The sequence below is a fragment of the Taeniopygia guttata genome, chromosome 15 (assembly GCF_048771995.1).
Source record: "Taeniopygia guttata chromosome 15, bTaeGut7.mat, whole genome shotgun sequence".
Classification (NCBI taxonomy): domain Eukaryota; kingdom Metazoa; phylum Chordata; class Aves; order Passeriformes; family Estrildidae; genus Taeniopygia; species Taeniopygia guttata.
The window spans coordinates 13,093,855-13,106,726 of record NC_133040.1 but is presented as its reverse complement, the minus strand read 5'-3'; the positions used below and the strand labels follow the sequence as shown (position 1 = coordinate 13,106,726).

At 45.6% G+C, this 12,872-nt stretch overlaps 1 protein-coding gene across 1 annotated transcript in view; it reads left to right on the top strand.

Moving 5' to 3' along the window:
* TMEM132D (transmembrane protein 132D) overlaps nucleotides 1–12,872 on the top strand; it is a 157,287-nt gene that overhangs the window by 56,348 nt on the left and 88,067 nt on the right. The window contains exon 3 of the mRNA XM_030285621.3: nucleotides 7,893–8,033. Coding sequence (XP_030141481.2) covers nucleotides 7,893–8,033 — 141 coding nt within the window. The remainder of the gene's footprint in view (nucleotides 1–7,892; nucleotides 8,034–12,872) is intronic.

Sequence of the window (12,872 nt, the reverse complement as noted above, 5' to 3'; positions counted from 1 at the left end):
AGAGGATTACCTCAGCTCCTGCACAGTAGCTGTGTCTGGGAGAGCAATCAGCAGGGAGGTTTTTGTGTTACTCCAAGGGATCTCTTCTGCTTGTTTGGATCAGCCAAGCCTTTTCCTATGGCTCTTCCAAGATGAAAATCACAACCACAACTGTGCTCTGGCATGCTCTGGAGTTAATGCTGCAGCTGGGCACTGACAGCCCTGCGTGTGCCCTACATTAAGGGCACAGGATCATTTTGAGCAGTGTCATTTTTGTATTAATTGAACTCCCTTCTGCACCAGTGGCTTCACTGAGCTAGTAGGCTTTGCCTGCAGCAGAGCTCTCTGCTGCTATTTAGCAAATGTTGCTTTGGTGGCCACTCGTGCAGATGACAGAAAGGTGGTTAAATGTGCCACTGTAAGAGCTACAGTGTTCAGCCTGGGTTTTATGTATATAACAAAAATTCCTATTGGAATTACTCAGTGAATATCTATTTTATGCCAACAGCAAGTCTTTGGAGCAATGCAGACTTTTTTCCTCCATTGAAGAATCTGCACCCTTTATTTATACACTTCCTTTCCTTTCTCTCCACTGTAGCCCTGGTGCTGTAAACCTTAAGCAATGTCACCAGGAATGAGCAGAGTGCTCCCAGGAGGGAGAAAAGGTCTTTGCAGAAAAGCTTTTCAGGCTCAGGATTTTTGCAGCAAAGGCTGTTCCGTGGGTTTCTGTCCCTTTGGACATCTGGCACACGTGTCACTGAGTGAAGGACAGGCCCAGCACACATGGATCCCCGGGGTTTTGTTTTGGCAGAGCTCATGGAATGGTCCAGTTGCTGTCAGTGTCCTGTCCCCTCCTGCAGGGAGCTGCACACAGCAGTGGATGAGAGAGTTCCTGTGAAACAGAACTAAGCATTCCCAGTTCCTGTGATGTCCAGAAGATGATTTTATCTGCAGCTGTGAGAAGTTGCTAGGGAACAGAGCTCTTGGTTAGTGCTGTGGAGCAATGTTGGTCGGCTCTCAGCGCTGCTGCCGCCTCGTTCTGCATGAGGATGTGACTTGGAAACGCCTCAGAACTGTCCTGCTGCTGAAGGCTGGAAGGAACTTTTAGTAAAGACCATTTCTCAGGTGCCTTGCAGCAGCAGCCCGTTCAGCAGGAGAGCTGGGAGCTCCCAGGTGCACCATGAGGTTGGAAGGGCAGGATCCCCGTGGGGCCCTGGGAGGAGCTCTCAAAGCCTTTCTTGGGTTCAGCCTCCCCAGCAGAGCACAGGAACAGTTTTGGAGGTTCTTGATGTCACCTGTGGTTGCTGATACATTTTCGGCTCAGCTAGAAGCACTTGCTTTAAGATGCACACTCCTTGTCACTGAGCATGGGGAGATGGGGGAGATGGGGTGGTGGCTGCTTCAGGAGTCAAAATTCCTGTGGTTTTGATTGCCAGCAGCATCCCTCCACTCAGGTCTTGTGGAAAGGTCATTGGCCAGGCCATGCCTCTGAAGGAGCATCTGCATCCCTCAAAAAATTCCCTCATTGTGTGACCCCAAAACAAGAGGCCCTGTACCAAGCACTACTTTTCATGAAACCAAAGATCTGGTTTGACCAACCCCATTGCTTCTCGGTCTATATAGAGCATATAAAGACTATTCCTATTTCTGCAACTTTTTGGAGGACTCGTGGTGCACAATTCACCAGTTTTTTCTTCCCTTTTCTGTGCTCAATGTTTTCAGCCAATTCAAGTGAACCATAAGAATTCCTCCACTTGTTACTTTCCCACTCAGCAGAAATGTAAATATGTGCACATAAGCACAGAGAGAAGGGCCCTACAGCTCTTTGGAAGTGTTTTGTTATTCTGTTCTCTTTGCTGCTCCATCCGCAGTGAAGGGCTGGGCAATCCATCAGGGCACTCATCTCGTGGGCTGCAGGGTTCTCGGGGCTGTCCAACACCAGCCTTGCTCCCATGCTGCTTCTGCTGTGCTGGCTGTTCCAGAAAGTGCTTTTCACCTGTGAAATGGGGCAGATGGCACTTTGTTTTCACTGCACAGAGTGCCCAGTACTGGGTTTTGTTTTTCCTGTCTTTCCTTAAATCTAAGTCTAATTTTAAAAAATTGCTGGTTGCACAAGCTGTGCTGTTAGCAGCTTTGCTGCTGTTTGGCCAGGAATAAAAGGGATGTGCTGTATTGTTTGCTTTCTTACAAGCAATTTAGAAAGATTTCAGACCCCACACGTTATTTTTTGCATTTATTTTGGAAACAGTACTTTGAAGCAGTCCGCGGGGCTCCCAACCACTTTAAATCAGCAGGCAGCACTATTTATCTTTGCCTTTCATTTCTGTAAGCAAACACCTTCCTGCACAGCCTGGAATACAGAAATGTTTTGCTCTGGCTGCTCGGTGGTGCCCAAAGCTCTGTCCTGCAGGGGAAGGTGCTGGGGAGAGGGTCTCCTCCTCCTCCTCCTCCTCCTCCTCCTCCTCCTCCTGCTGCCTCCAGCATCCCGAGGAGCCCAGGGATGCAGGAGGGGGCAGCAGCCAGGCTGTGGGCATGGGGCAGCCACGAGGGGTGTGAAAATCCTGTTCCTGACCTTTCTGTCCCGCTGGGAGTCCCAGGATGAGTCCTGCTGGGGGCACAGGGTGCTGTTCTTAGCTTGAATGTCTCTGGAGGTCTGCTTGCTGGGCTTCATCTAACTCAGGGTCTTTCTGAAAAAAGATCTAATCCTGCTTCCCACTGAGGATGTGGCCCTCTGATGCCTGTTTGGTGAGTAAATGGAGGTCAGAGCTGCAGACTCTGTATTTGTTTCTGCTTTAAATCAATTTGTATGCATCCTTTCCTTTTGCCTCTCCAGAGATGTGTGTGTTTCACATCTTGCAAAACATGTTTGTAACAAGGACTTTGTTTGAAAGGCACAGGACTAAAATCTGAATGCGTGTCATGTGTGCACGTATGCAGATATCTGCACCTGTGTGCATGCACACTAACTTCAACCACAGCAGGCAATTTTTGGCAGCCCATGAGATACACATTACAGACAAATCTATTTTATTTAATTCCTGGTATGCACAATTCAGCTTCTGAAGCCTAAATAGGTCTTGTGCCCTTTCACTAATTAAATTTCATTATAAATCCACCTGGGCTATGTTTTTGCAATGTCTCCATTTGAATGGCGCTGCCTTGGTGTCTGTGTGGAATGGGTTTGCCTCCTGAAATGTTAATTAGGTGGAGAATGTGTTATGCTTTGGAAAAGCTGCATTGCAAACCCATAGATAAACAGATTGATTTAATTTTAATCTGCTTTCATGGTGATGCATAATGATAACTGGTTTCTGTCTCACAGGGCTGAAAACCACAGACCTTAATAAGAGTTTGTGGGTATATCATGGAGCTTTAAATGGCTTCTGTTGTGCTAGACCGCTTTCCATAAATTATTCCAACTCCATCAGCATCTCAGGGACTCCCCATTCTCTTCTGCTGTGGATTTTCAATCAGTGCAACTATTAGTGTAATCTGAAGAAACTTGGAGGTATCTGCTCTGAAAACAACTGCCAGCACTGGTTTGTACATCAGGAATTCAACAGGGAGAGCAGAACCCAGACCAGCCTGGCAGAAGCCAGCTCTGCAGCTCAGATCATGGCATCCAAATCCCACCTTTCATAAGCCATGCCAAAATTAATAATGCAATTAAAGCCAGGCATTCAGATGGTTGGTAGGAAGTGTCTCACGCCATGACCTGTTTTTGTGATCTGCCCTTCCTGCTGAACTGAGGTGCAATTCACTTCAGCCACTTCGAGAACAGTTGGTTTAAACGGACCCTTCTCAAATACAGTTTCTTCCATTGAAAGGGTTTCAGCTTTAAAAGTTTGTTCCTGATGGGGAAATAACTTTTGGGTTTAATGGTCTGAATTTCTTCAGGGGTTTGTGGTAGATACAGATCCAAAAAGCCTTTGCAGAAAGCCTTTGGTTTTCATTGCTCACAGCAAATATGCCTTAAGTCTGACAAAGATGGGCTGAGTTGCGCCTGTTTTCTCAATGACAGACACGTTTTATTTTTGACTGATGCTCAAAGAGCCTCTTTCAGGCTCAAATTCTATCCTATATTAGCTTCAGCCATAAAAAGCAATGAAACTGCAGAGGGAGGCAAAAGAAGAGTATGGCCTCAAAGTGCATAAATTTAGCATCACCCCAATGCTGTACATAAAAGTGGAAATGGAAATGCTGGGAACCCAAATTCCAGCCAGCCCTCCTTGTGCTGTGGAATGGTTAATTTGGTCTCAACCACTGAGACCTTCTCAAATGGGAATAGATTTTGGCCCAAGGATGGTTTTTCAGGGAGACTGGAAAGACAAAGGGCTGGCTGTGCACTGCATTACCTCTGGGTTTTGTTTTCACTGTGAATCTTGGCCTCATGCTTCGCCCTCCCACTGTTGGTAAATCTGGTGAGCTCTCTAACATTCCTCATTCCCATTCCAGTGCTGTTTGTGAGTTTACCACCTTCCCTGGCATTCGCAAACCTGCTAGCCCCTATTGCCTTCAATTCTGGGAATTCAAAAGAAATTCTGTCCTGAAGGGAAGCCAGAACATGTGTTGCTGTTTTCCATTGTTTTGTGATATTTTTGTGCATTTGAATATGATTCTTTGAGCACAGGTGCCTCAGGGAAGGGAGGAGGTTGTGTGCAGGCAGTGAAACATCAGGATGTAAATGTCAGACCGAAGTTTTCTGGTAGCAAAACGGGCTCGTTTAAACAACATACAGCTCCAGCCTGACCTGAGATCCTGCAGAGATGTCTGCATTTAATGTAGCACAGTGTTAACAGCATCATTGTGCACTCACTTGCCAGCAAGAGGCAGCTCCCAGGGAGCTCTGTGAGTGCATCTACAGCTCAGTCATGCCACAGCTGCTGTCTGGTTTTAGATCCCATGGTGGCATCTGGCCTCACACTACCTGATTTCAAGCACGACATTTAACTCTGGTCTTTGGGAAGACCCTGAGGAGGTCTGCCAGCTCCTGCTTGGTGTCTGGAGCGTGGCTGGGTTTGTCCTCCAGCCCCTCTAGGCTCGGGAGCACAGACCAGATGAGGTGTTCCCAGCTCCATGGGCAGCAGTTTGTTCTGGGATCTAGAGGGGATGGCACTGGAAGGAGCCTGTGTGAGGAGCAGCCCATGGCATTGTCCTCACCAAAACTGGGCTCTGGGCTGGAATACCTGCAGGGCTTTGTGCTGCTGACTTCCATCAGTGTGTGTGACTTTCCAGTGGGTAAAAACCCACCCCATTCCTTTGTTCCAGGCCATGAGAAGCTGTGGTGGGGTCCATTCCTGCTCACATTTGGAATGTCTTTGGTTTGAGGTGGGTGGTGGGGGACAGCCTCTCCCAGCCCTGCTGCTCGCAGCCCTGCTGCCCGAAGGAGGTGGGTATTGCAGAGGGGAGGCTGCCATCCTGCACTGCTCTGCTCTGCTCCCCCTGCATCGCTGGCTCAAGGTCAGCCTCTGGGCAGGAAGAGACATGGAAGATAAACAGAAATAGAAGCCCCCTCTGGTTATTTCTGAAATGCTTCGGGGAGATGCAGTGACAAGGCAGTCTCAGAGGCCACTGTGATGTCTGGTAGGTGCCTAGGAGCTCTCAGCAATGCCCCCTCTGCACACAATTTATCTGCCACCCTCTCATGCCATGGTGACAAGATGACACCAGCCGTAGCAGGGTGTTAACAGGCTCCCTTTTCTTTTTCTCCTTTGATGTTGAAAGTAGCTCTCTTTCTCAGAAGGACCATGAAAGGTTCCCACAGATCTTTGCCCCGAGCACTTACAGTAATGAAAAGCTAACTTCAATGTCACGGGTGTGAAGCATCTTTATTTGGAGCTGTTTAGGGCTGGATTGCCTGTTTGTTTGTGCTGTTGGGAAGGGGGGTGAGACTTGTGCAGGGCATGGTCACAGGGAGATGGGGAGAGGAGCCCGGGCAGGGTGTCTGTGCCAACCTGGGCAGGGTGTCCATGCCCAGCCTGGGCAGGGTGCCCACGCTCAGGAGTGACACGGGCTGAAAGCTGGGCACTAACTGTTGCAGTCTGCAGGGACTGGAGGTGCTAAACCAGAGCTGTGATAAATGAGACAGTGCTGCCCGTGTTTTAATTGCAGTTGCAGCCTCTTCCATCACCAGAGTAAACTCAGCGTTTAGTGGGTCGTGGGATGGAATTGGGAATCGCTGTCTTTATGCACTTAGGTCATGCATTTCCTTGCTTTCACTTGTGATGTATTGATTCTGGGAGTTCCTTCTGTGGTTTTTCTGTGCTTCTCCCCTGCCTTGATTTGTACCCTGTCAGCACTGAGGGGTTTGCAGGGCTGTGGACTCCCGAGGGCTTTGTTTGCCGTGATGGATTTGGTGCGAGGGGCGAGCTGCTCAGGAGCCCTGGAACTGATGTGGGCAGTGATCCAGAGGTAAATAACAGCCAGCAAGGTGCTTAGCTGGATGTTTGAAAAGAAACAGCCCCAAACCAGCCACGATTCAAATGTTTATGGCCTTCCTTTCCTCCTCGCTCTGGCCAAAGTGCCAGGGAATGGCTGTCCCTGGGAATGGCTGGAGACATGCTGAGAAATGTTTCACCCACACCGTGTGGCCTCTTTCTACCTCCCTCTCTGAGACAGCAGCACTGGAGTTTAATTTCCACTCTCCTTTGACCACTGATCTCTTGTCCTGGGGGATGTCTGCTCCAGCAGCAGTGATGCACCTGCTTAAAATTAGTTTTTTCAAATTAGCATAGAGGAAATGGCACAAAAATTGGCAGCCTCCATGTATTTATTCTTCCAGGTGTGCTAAGGAAATTGCAGCCACTGCTATTGAGTTAGTGCTGGAAGAAAGAGATTTAATCTTTCTTGTTCAGAATAGTTAAAGGAATCCTTCGCCTTTTTATTCTGAAAACATCTGTGTGGATCTTGTCCTTCAAAGATTTCCTGAGCAATTTCATGCGGGAGCAGAGCTGACAGTGCTGTTTTGCTGCTGTTTGCTTCTCTGCGTGGCAGCAGCTGCTCAGACAAAAACCTCACGCACCTTTTGGGGTTTCTGCCCAGAACTGAGAACTTGCCATGGCACTGAATGCATTTTGTGTATGAGATTTTAAACAAATATAATTAAACTGTCATTTCCTGACACCTCACAGATGAGGCTTGACCCCAATGGGTTAATAAATTCTAGTTTTTATTATGGTTGTTCTTTTTAACAGGCAACCCCAAAAGTATTATGCTAGCACATGAGAACTAGAAAGTACCTCTCAAATAGGAGCCAGTCCACTTTGCCATGTGGCTTTTCCTAATGTTTAATCTCTCATACATGGAAACAGAGCTCCAGAGAAATCAGTTGCTTTAGCAAAAAGAAGAATTTTTTAAAATAAGTGGTTTTACATTCAGAGCTGACAGGACAATTAAACCCCAACAGTATAAAATGTTGTGGACTCAAAAAGATGATGAAAATAAGAGCGAAGATAAGGATTGTCATCTTAGAGTAATCCAGAGAGGGAGGAGAGAAAGGGTAGATTTTGTTTGTGATGAGGCCTGGCAATGACCCTTCACTCCAGCACCCAACTCCTTTCTTTTCACACCAAAATTGGTATTTGCTGCCCCCATACAGCAACTTGCAGCCAGGAGAGAGCCTTAGCATGCCCAGGGAAGAGCAGGAGCGAGGAGCCTGCTCCAGAGCACACCTACCCTTCAATCCAGCCAGGAATTAAGCTGTAATTGCCCTCAGTTCAATCAGATTCCTGTCTGATGGAATTCCTTCGAAACATGAAAGCCTTCATTGATCCTCTCATCTCCTTTCCCTGTCCTGCTGTTGGGCTCCTGACGAGCGGTGCCATTTCTGTGGGGCAGAATGAGAACACGAGGATGGATAAGGACTAGAGCTGGAATTTGCTCTCTGACTGTGAAACCCCTTCTTGTTTCCCCAGGGCCAAGGTGAAGAGGGGGGTGAAGGTGTCCAGCGTGAGGGGCAGCAGCCCGCAGCTGTGGGACGTGAGGGAGAGCGCGGAGCACGCGGGGAGACACGCTCCGGCCGTGCTGTGCCACAGGAGAGCCGCTGCTCCCAACAGGTGGGTCACGCCAGCACCTCGCTGCTCACCGCTCGGGCTCTTTGCAAAGCACTGGGCTGGTTTAATGCACTTTCTATGGTGCCTGGGGCATTGCATGAGCAAAAGCTGTGGCTGTCTTTGTTCTGTACTCGCTGCTCAATCCAGCACACAAACGTTACTCGGTCCTAGTGCTCAAAGGAAGGGAAAACTGACGGGAAATACTGTTGGCACTAATTATTTAGAAGAACTTGTTTCATATCTTTGAGTTTGATTGTGGCTAGTTTCATTTTTTTCAAATTAATTACCTTTATATGGCTTTTTGTTTGATTTATTAATTTTACTTGGGGTTTTCTTGGTGAGTTGGGTCCCTTTCCTCTCTTTGTAGGGTTTTTGTTTTGGTGATTTGTGACTGTATGACAATGATGTTGAGGGTGAGATTTATATGAAGTTTTGATCAGCAGAAGGAAATAGATTTTCTGTTTTCCATTCCCATTCTGCAACAGTGACTTGTCTTAAAATGCCTTCATCTGGCAGGGGTATGTTCCTTCTTTAATCACAACTCTTTGTTTAATGAATACATTTTTATATAATGTGCTGCTTCTTGTTCATCGCTTCTGGAGTTGCATTTGCTTTGTGGATGGCATTGCTGATAGAAAACTTCCCACATTATGTGTGCAATTCACATATGAAATGTTACAAAATCTAATTGGGTTTGGGGATTTATTATGTGGTTTATGGTATTTAAGTAAATACCTTCTGAACCTAATAATTAGGAAGTTTCATCTCCTTGCAGTCTGCATGTATGAAAAAAAAGAGGGATGGAAGAACTTTATAATCACTTTCTCTTTATACCAACTCAGATTCTACACAGTTCCTTTGCTAAAGGATGCTGAACTTTCCTTATCTAAAGCAGATACTGTAATATATCTGACTGAATGGCATTGGGCAAAGCAGGAATGTGTGTGTATGCCACGGTGGGAGCAAAGCCTGTCAGATTCCTTAAAACCCGCCTTCAGAGGGGCTGGGAGAAAGGATGATATTTTCATTGACTGAAATGGGCACTGGATCAAAATCAGAGATTATTTCAGCGATGAGTTTTCCATCACACTTTATCTTGTTGGGCCCATAGAGTGCATTTCCCTGATTTCTCCTCCTCAGCAGGAAAATGTAAAGCAGCCTCATGGGGAAATTGAATCTTGGCAACTTAACTTCCCTTCACTATTCATCATCCAGTGGCAATCCTGTAAAATGACCCCTGGTACACAAAAAATAAATTACTATGTCATCTTTCATGCAGTGGTTGTGGATTCTGTGTGCTTGCACACGTTGAGCATAAACATTGCTGGATGTTTATTAAAAGAAATCTGAGGTTGTACACAGATTTTACTGGAAGGAAAACCCAGGGAGGAGAAGGTGTACGTGTACCTCTCCTGTAAATCCAGGTTTCATTTGCTCCATCGAGTTCCCAGCTGAGATTTTCTCCTTTTCTCACTTTTGAGAACTTCTTCCTCCCTCTTTGTAAACAAGTGCAAAATATTTGCAGTGCATTACCCAACGTATTGTTTTCCTCATTAAATTTAGTTGCATCTGTTTAGCTCTGCATTTTAAGAAGCAAGATCAAGCATTACATGGGGAAAGAGAGTGGAGTGTGCTCTACAGTTTTTCCGAAATAATTTTATCCTTATCAGAAATGTTTGTTGTCACCAAATAGCCACACTGGGTCACAGTTAAATATTGACATCCCTTATCAAATTTTTGGCCTCCGTGGTTCATTTAGAAATTACAGAAACACTGTTAGCATATTCTTTAATTTCCCCTAAAAAGCAGAGGTCTGATCACATGGATGCAAAGGTGGCAGTGTTAATTACCTGCAGATTCAGTACCTTTGTGTTCCTGATAGTTTTACATGGATCAGAAAATAGTGTTAATAAAGCTAACTCGGTGTGACAAGTGTAATTTCACGGCTTAAGGAGGCACTTGTGCAAGTGACAGAGCAGAGCAGAATGCCAGAGCGCTCGCTGCTCGGGGTTTGAAATATATCCGTCATTTTGTTTGGAGAGGTTCTGGCACCGGCAGCTTATCGTAACAGGATTAACATATAAATATTATCACAGCCAGCAGGGTGTTTTCAGATGAATATTAACAGCAAATATTATGATTCTGTCTGGGAATAACTAATTAAGCCCATCTGTCAAATATGATTTCTCGTGCCTTGCTTATTACGGGCTTGCGACAGTGTTCCAGATTAATGGTGAAGCAATTTGAAAGTTCTCCCCAATTCTTCTGATTTCATTCTCAGGCAGTAATAATTTGGTAACACTCTAAATCCTGACCCAGGAGATGATTAGATGGGTTTAGTGCTTGTAGCATCTGCCCAGCGCTGCTGCTGCTCCCCGTGAAGCATCGATCTTCCACCCCTCTCCTCGCAAAGCAGGTGACCAAAGAAGCAAAGAGAAAAGGTGTGGGAATTAAACAGAGATCAGGAATGGGACTGGGGAAACCCTTCAAACACTGACTGAGTCTGGGAGCTGCCCTGGTCTGTGCCAGCCGTTCCTTCTGTGCTGGAGTTGGCTGGTTTTGGTTTTGAGCCCTGGTGCAGGAGTGGGGGATTGGGATCGTGCCTTTCCTGGGGGCTCCTTGTTGCTGCTCCTCGCTGTACCCCAAGTGCCAGGGATGGCTGGGAAGGGAGCGGGCAGGGCTGGTCTGGATTCCTGCCCGCTCCTCCCCTGTGGGCACTGCTGGACAGCCGTGTGCCGGCGGGATGGGCCTGGCACATCCTCGGGGCGGCTGGAGATGGGCATTTATTGGGGTTTCCTCATCTGCACACACCCTGACAGCACTTCCCTCTGCCCACAGCTGCTGTGCAGACATGAGGCAGGATGTTCTGATGTGATAGTAATGGGTGTCGTGATCCTCCTACAATATTCTATTCATGTTTATATTTTTGGGTAGAAATGTTTGTTTTTCCCATTACTTTAGTGTTCTCTGTGCCTGTGGCAGGAACGAAGCCACTGATTCAGGGAAATACAAAATAATTACAGACAAACTTGGCCATCTCTGAGTAGAACCTTAATGACCATTTCCCACCTTGCCACCAGAAGTATTTCAGTTATATAATAATGGATAATTAGCTGGCAGTTTCCTTTCCCCTTTTCTGGAAATCAAGGACCAGCATTTGTTTGGATACTTTTCCTCCTCAGTTCTGTAGCACCGAAGGAGTTGCTGCTTTGTGCTGCCTGAAACCAGATGCTGCTGTCAGAGAAACTGATTTTCAGTTTGAACTACAAGTGACTAAATCAGTTTGTGAGAATGTGAGCGCAGTGAGAGACAGTAACAGGATTTTCTAGGCTATATCCTTCATTTATTCCTGCAGGTCTCATTTGTTCATGGTACTGTATTTCAGTGCCTAATTTTCTTAACACTTTTACAGCTGAAGAAATTAACTTGATATTAAATAACAACAGGGGACAGGAAAATGTGTGCCAACATTACCTTTGATTTTCTACACAATATTTTCTTTCTATTGCATTTATGCCATTGTCCTTAGTGCCCTGCTTCTCTCTTTTTCCCATGCAGTTATTAAACATTTTCATGTTGTAAATGCAGTGAGCTACTGCCTCACTCTTGTTGCACGTGCCAGTACACTTGATGGACTCCCAAGAGTGCTGTAGTCCTAAAACACTCCTGAAGCCAACGAGAGCAACAAATTTAACATAAATAACAGCCTAATGGCCACAATAATTACACTCTGTCTCTTGCTGGTGTTCATCAAAATGCTTCATAAAAGTAGTTTAATGTTTTAGATCACCATTAATTTTTCCCTTGCTCCTATGTGCTCTCATGACTTTGTCACCTAGAAATGTATTATTGCTTGGAAAGAGAAATTTCTGCTCTAAAATAGACAAAAGAACGTGTGATGTAAAAAAAAAATCCCCTTGTATTTTGTCACATCACATCCTGTGGGAATCACGTGAACTTCACTTTATCACAATGAAATAAAAGCAAGAAAGGGATTGCAGAAATCAGACTTTCAGAATGGAATGTACTCAAGAGTGATGTTTTCAGAGCTGGACAGGCCCAGTGGGTGAAGGGCTGGGCAAGGCTGGATATTTGGGGATTTTAGTGGCAACCTGATCCATTATTTGCTTATGTGAATTCTAAGCAAAAAAAGATTTCCACTATTCATGTTATAATCCTGATTTTATTATTGAGGGAAACAGGAGGGAAGGGAGAAAGGTGACACTTTTAATGTGGTTCCAAATTTGCTTTCTGAGAATAATTATTCAGCCCTAAAAATTGTCTGCTCACTCAGCATTGTCGGTGCTGATGTAATACATTAGGATATTTGTTGTTGGGCAGGTAGAATATGTTCAGTTAATTCTCAAACAGCAGAGCTGAGTTCCATTCCTGCTTCTGAGACATGTGGGTAATGATCAGCTGTAATCCTATTTACCCTGGGCACTGCTGGAGTTTCATGCTGCGTGCACTTTGGGTTTTTCTGTCTGTGTTATTAGAAACCTCCAGGCTTCCAGGAGTTTGTCTGTTGTGATCACTGAAAGCACTGAACATCTCAGAAGTCATGTTTACATTCCTCTCTTTGAAGGCAATTAGCCACAAACCTCTATTTCTCATTTGAAAGCCTAAATGTGCCCTCAGAGAGAGAACCCCTTGAGATGTTAAGGCAAAATAAATTTGTCTAAACCAAGCCCCAGTGCATTATTATTTTACACGCTGACCCACTTTTCCCATTTTTTTAAAAACAGAACAGTTTTATTTAGCAAGAAATGCAGAATCTTTCTTGAAATCATTCTACTCAATGCTAATACACTAGAAAAAATGTTTATGGTTATCATCTGGGAT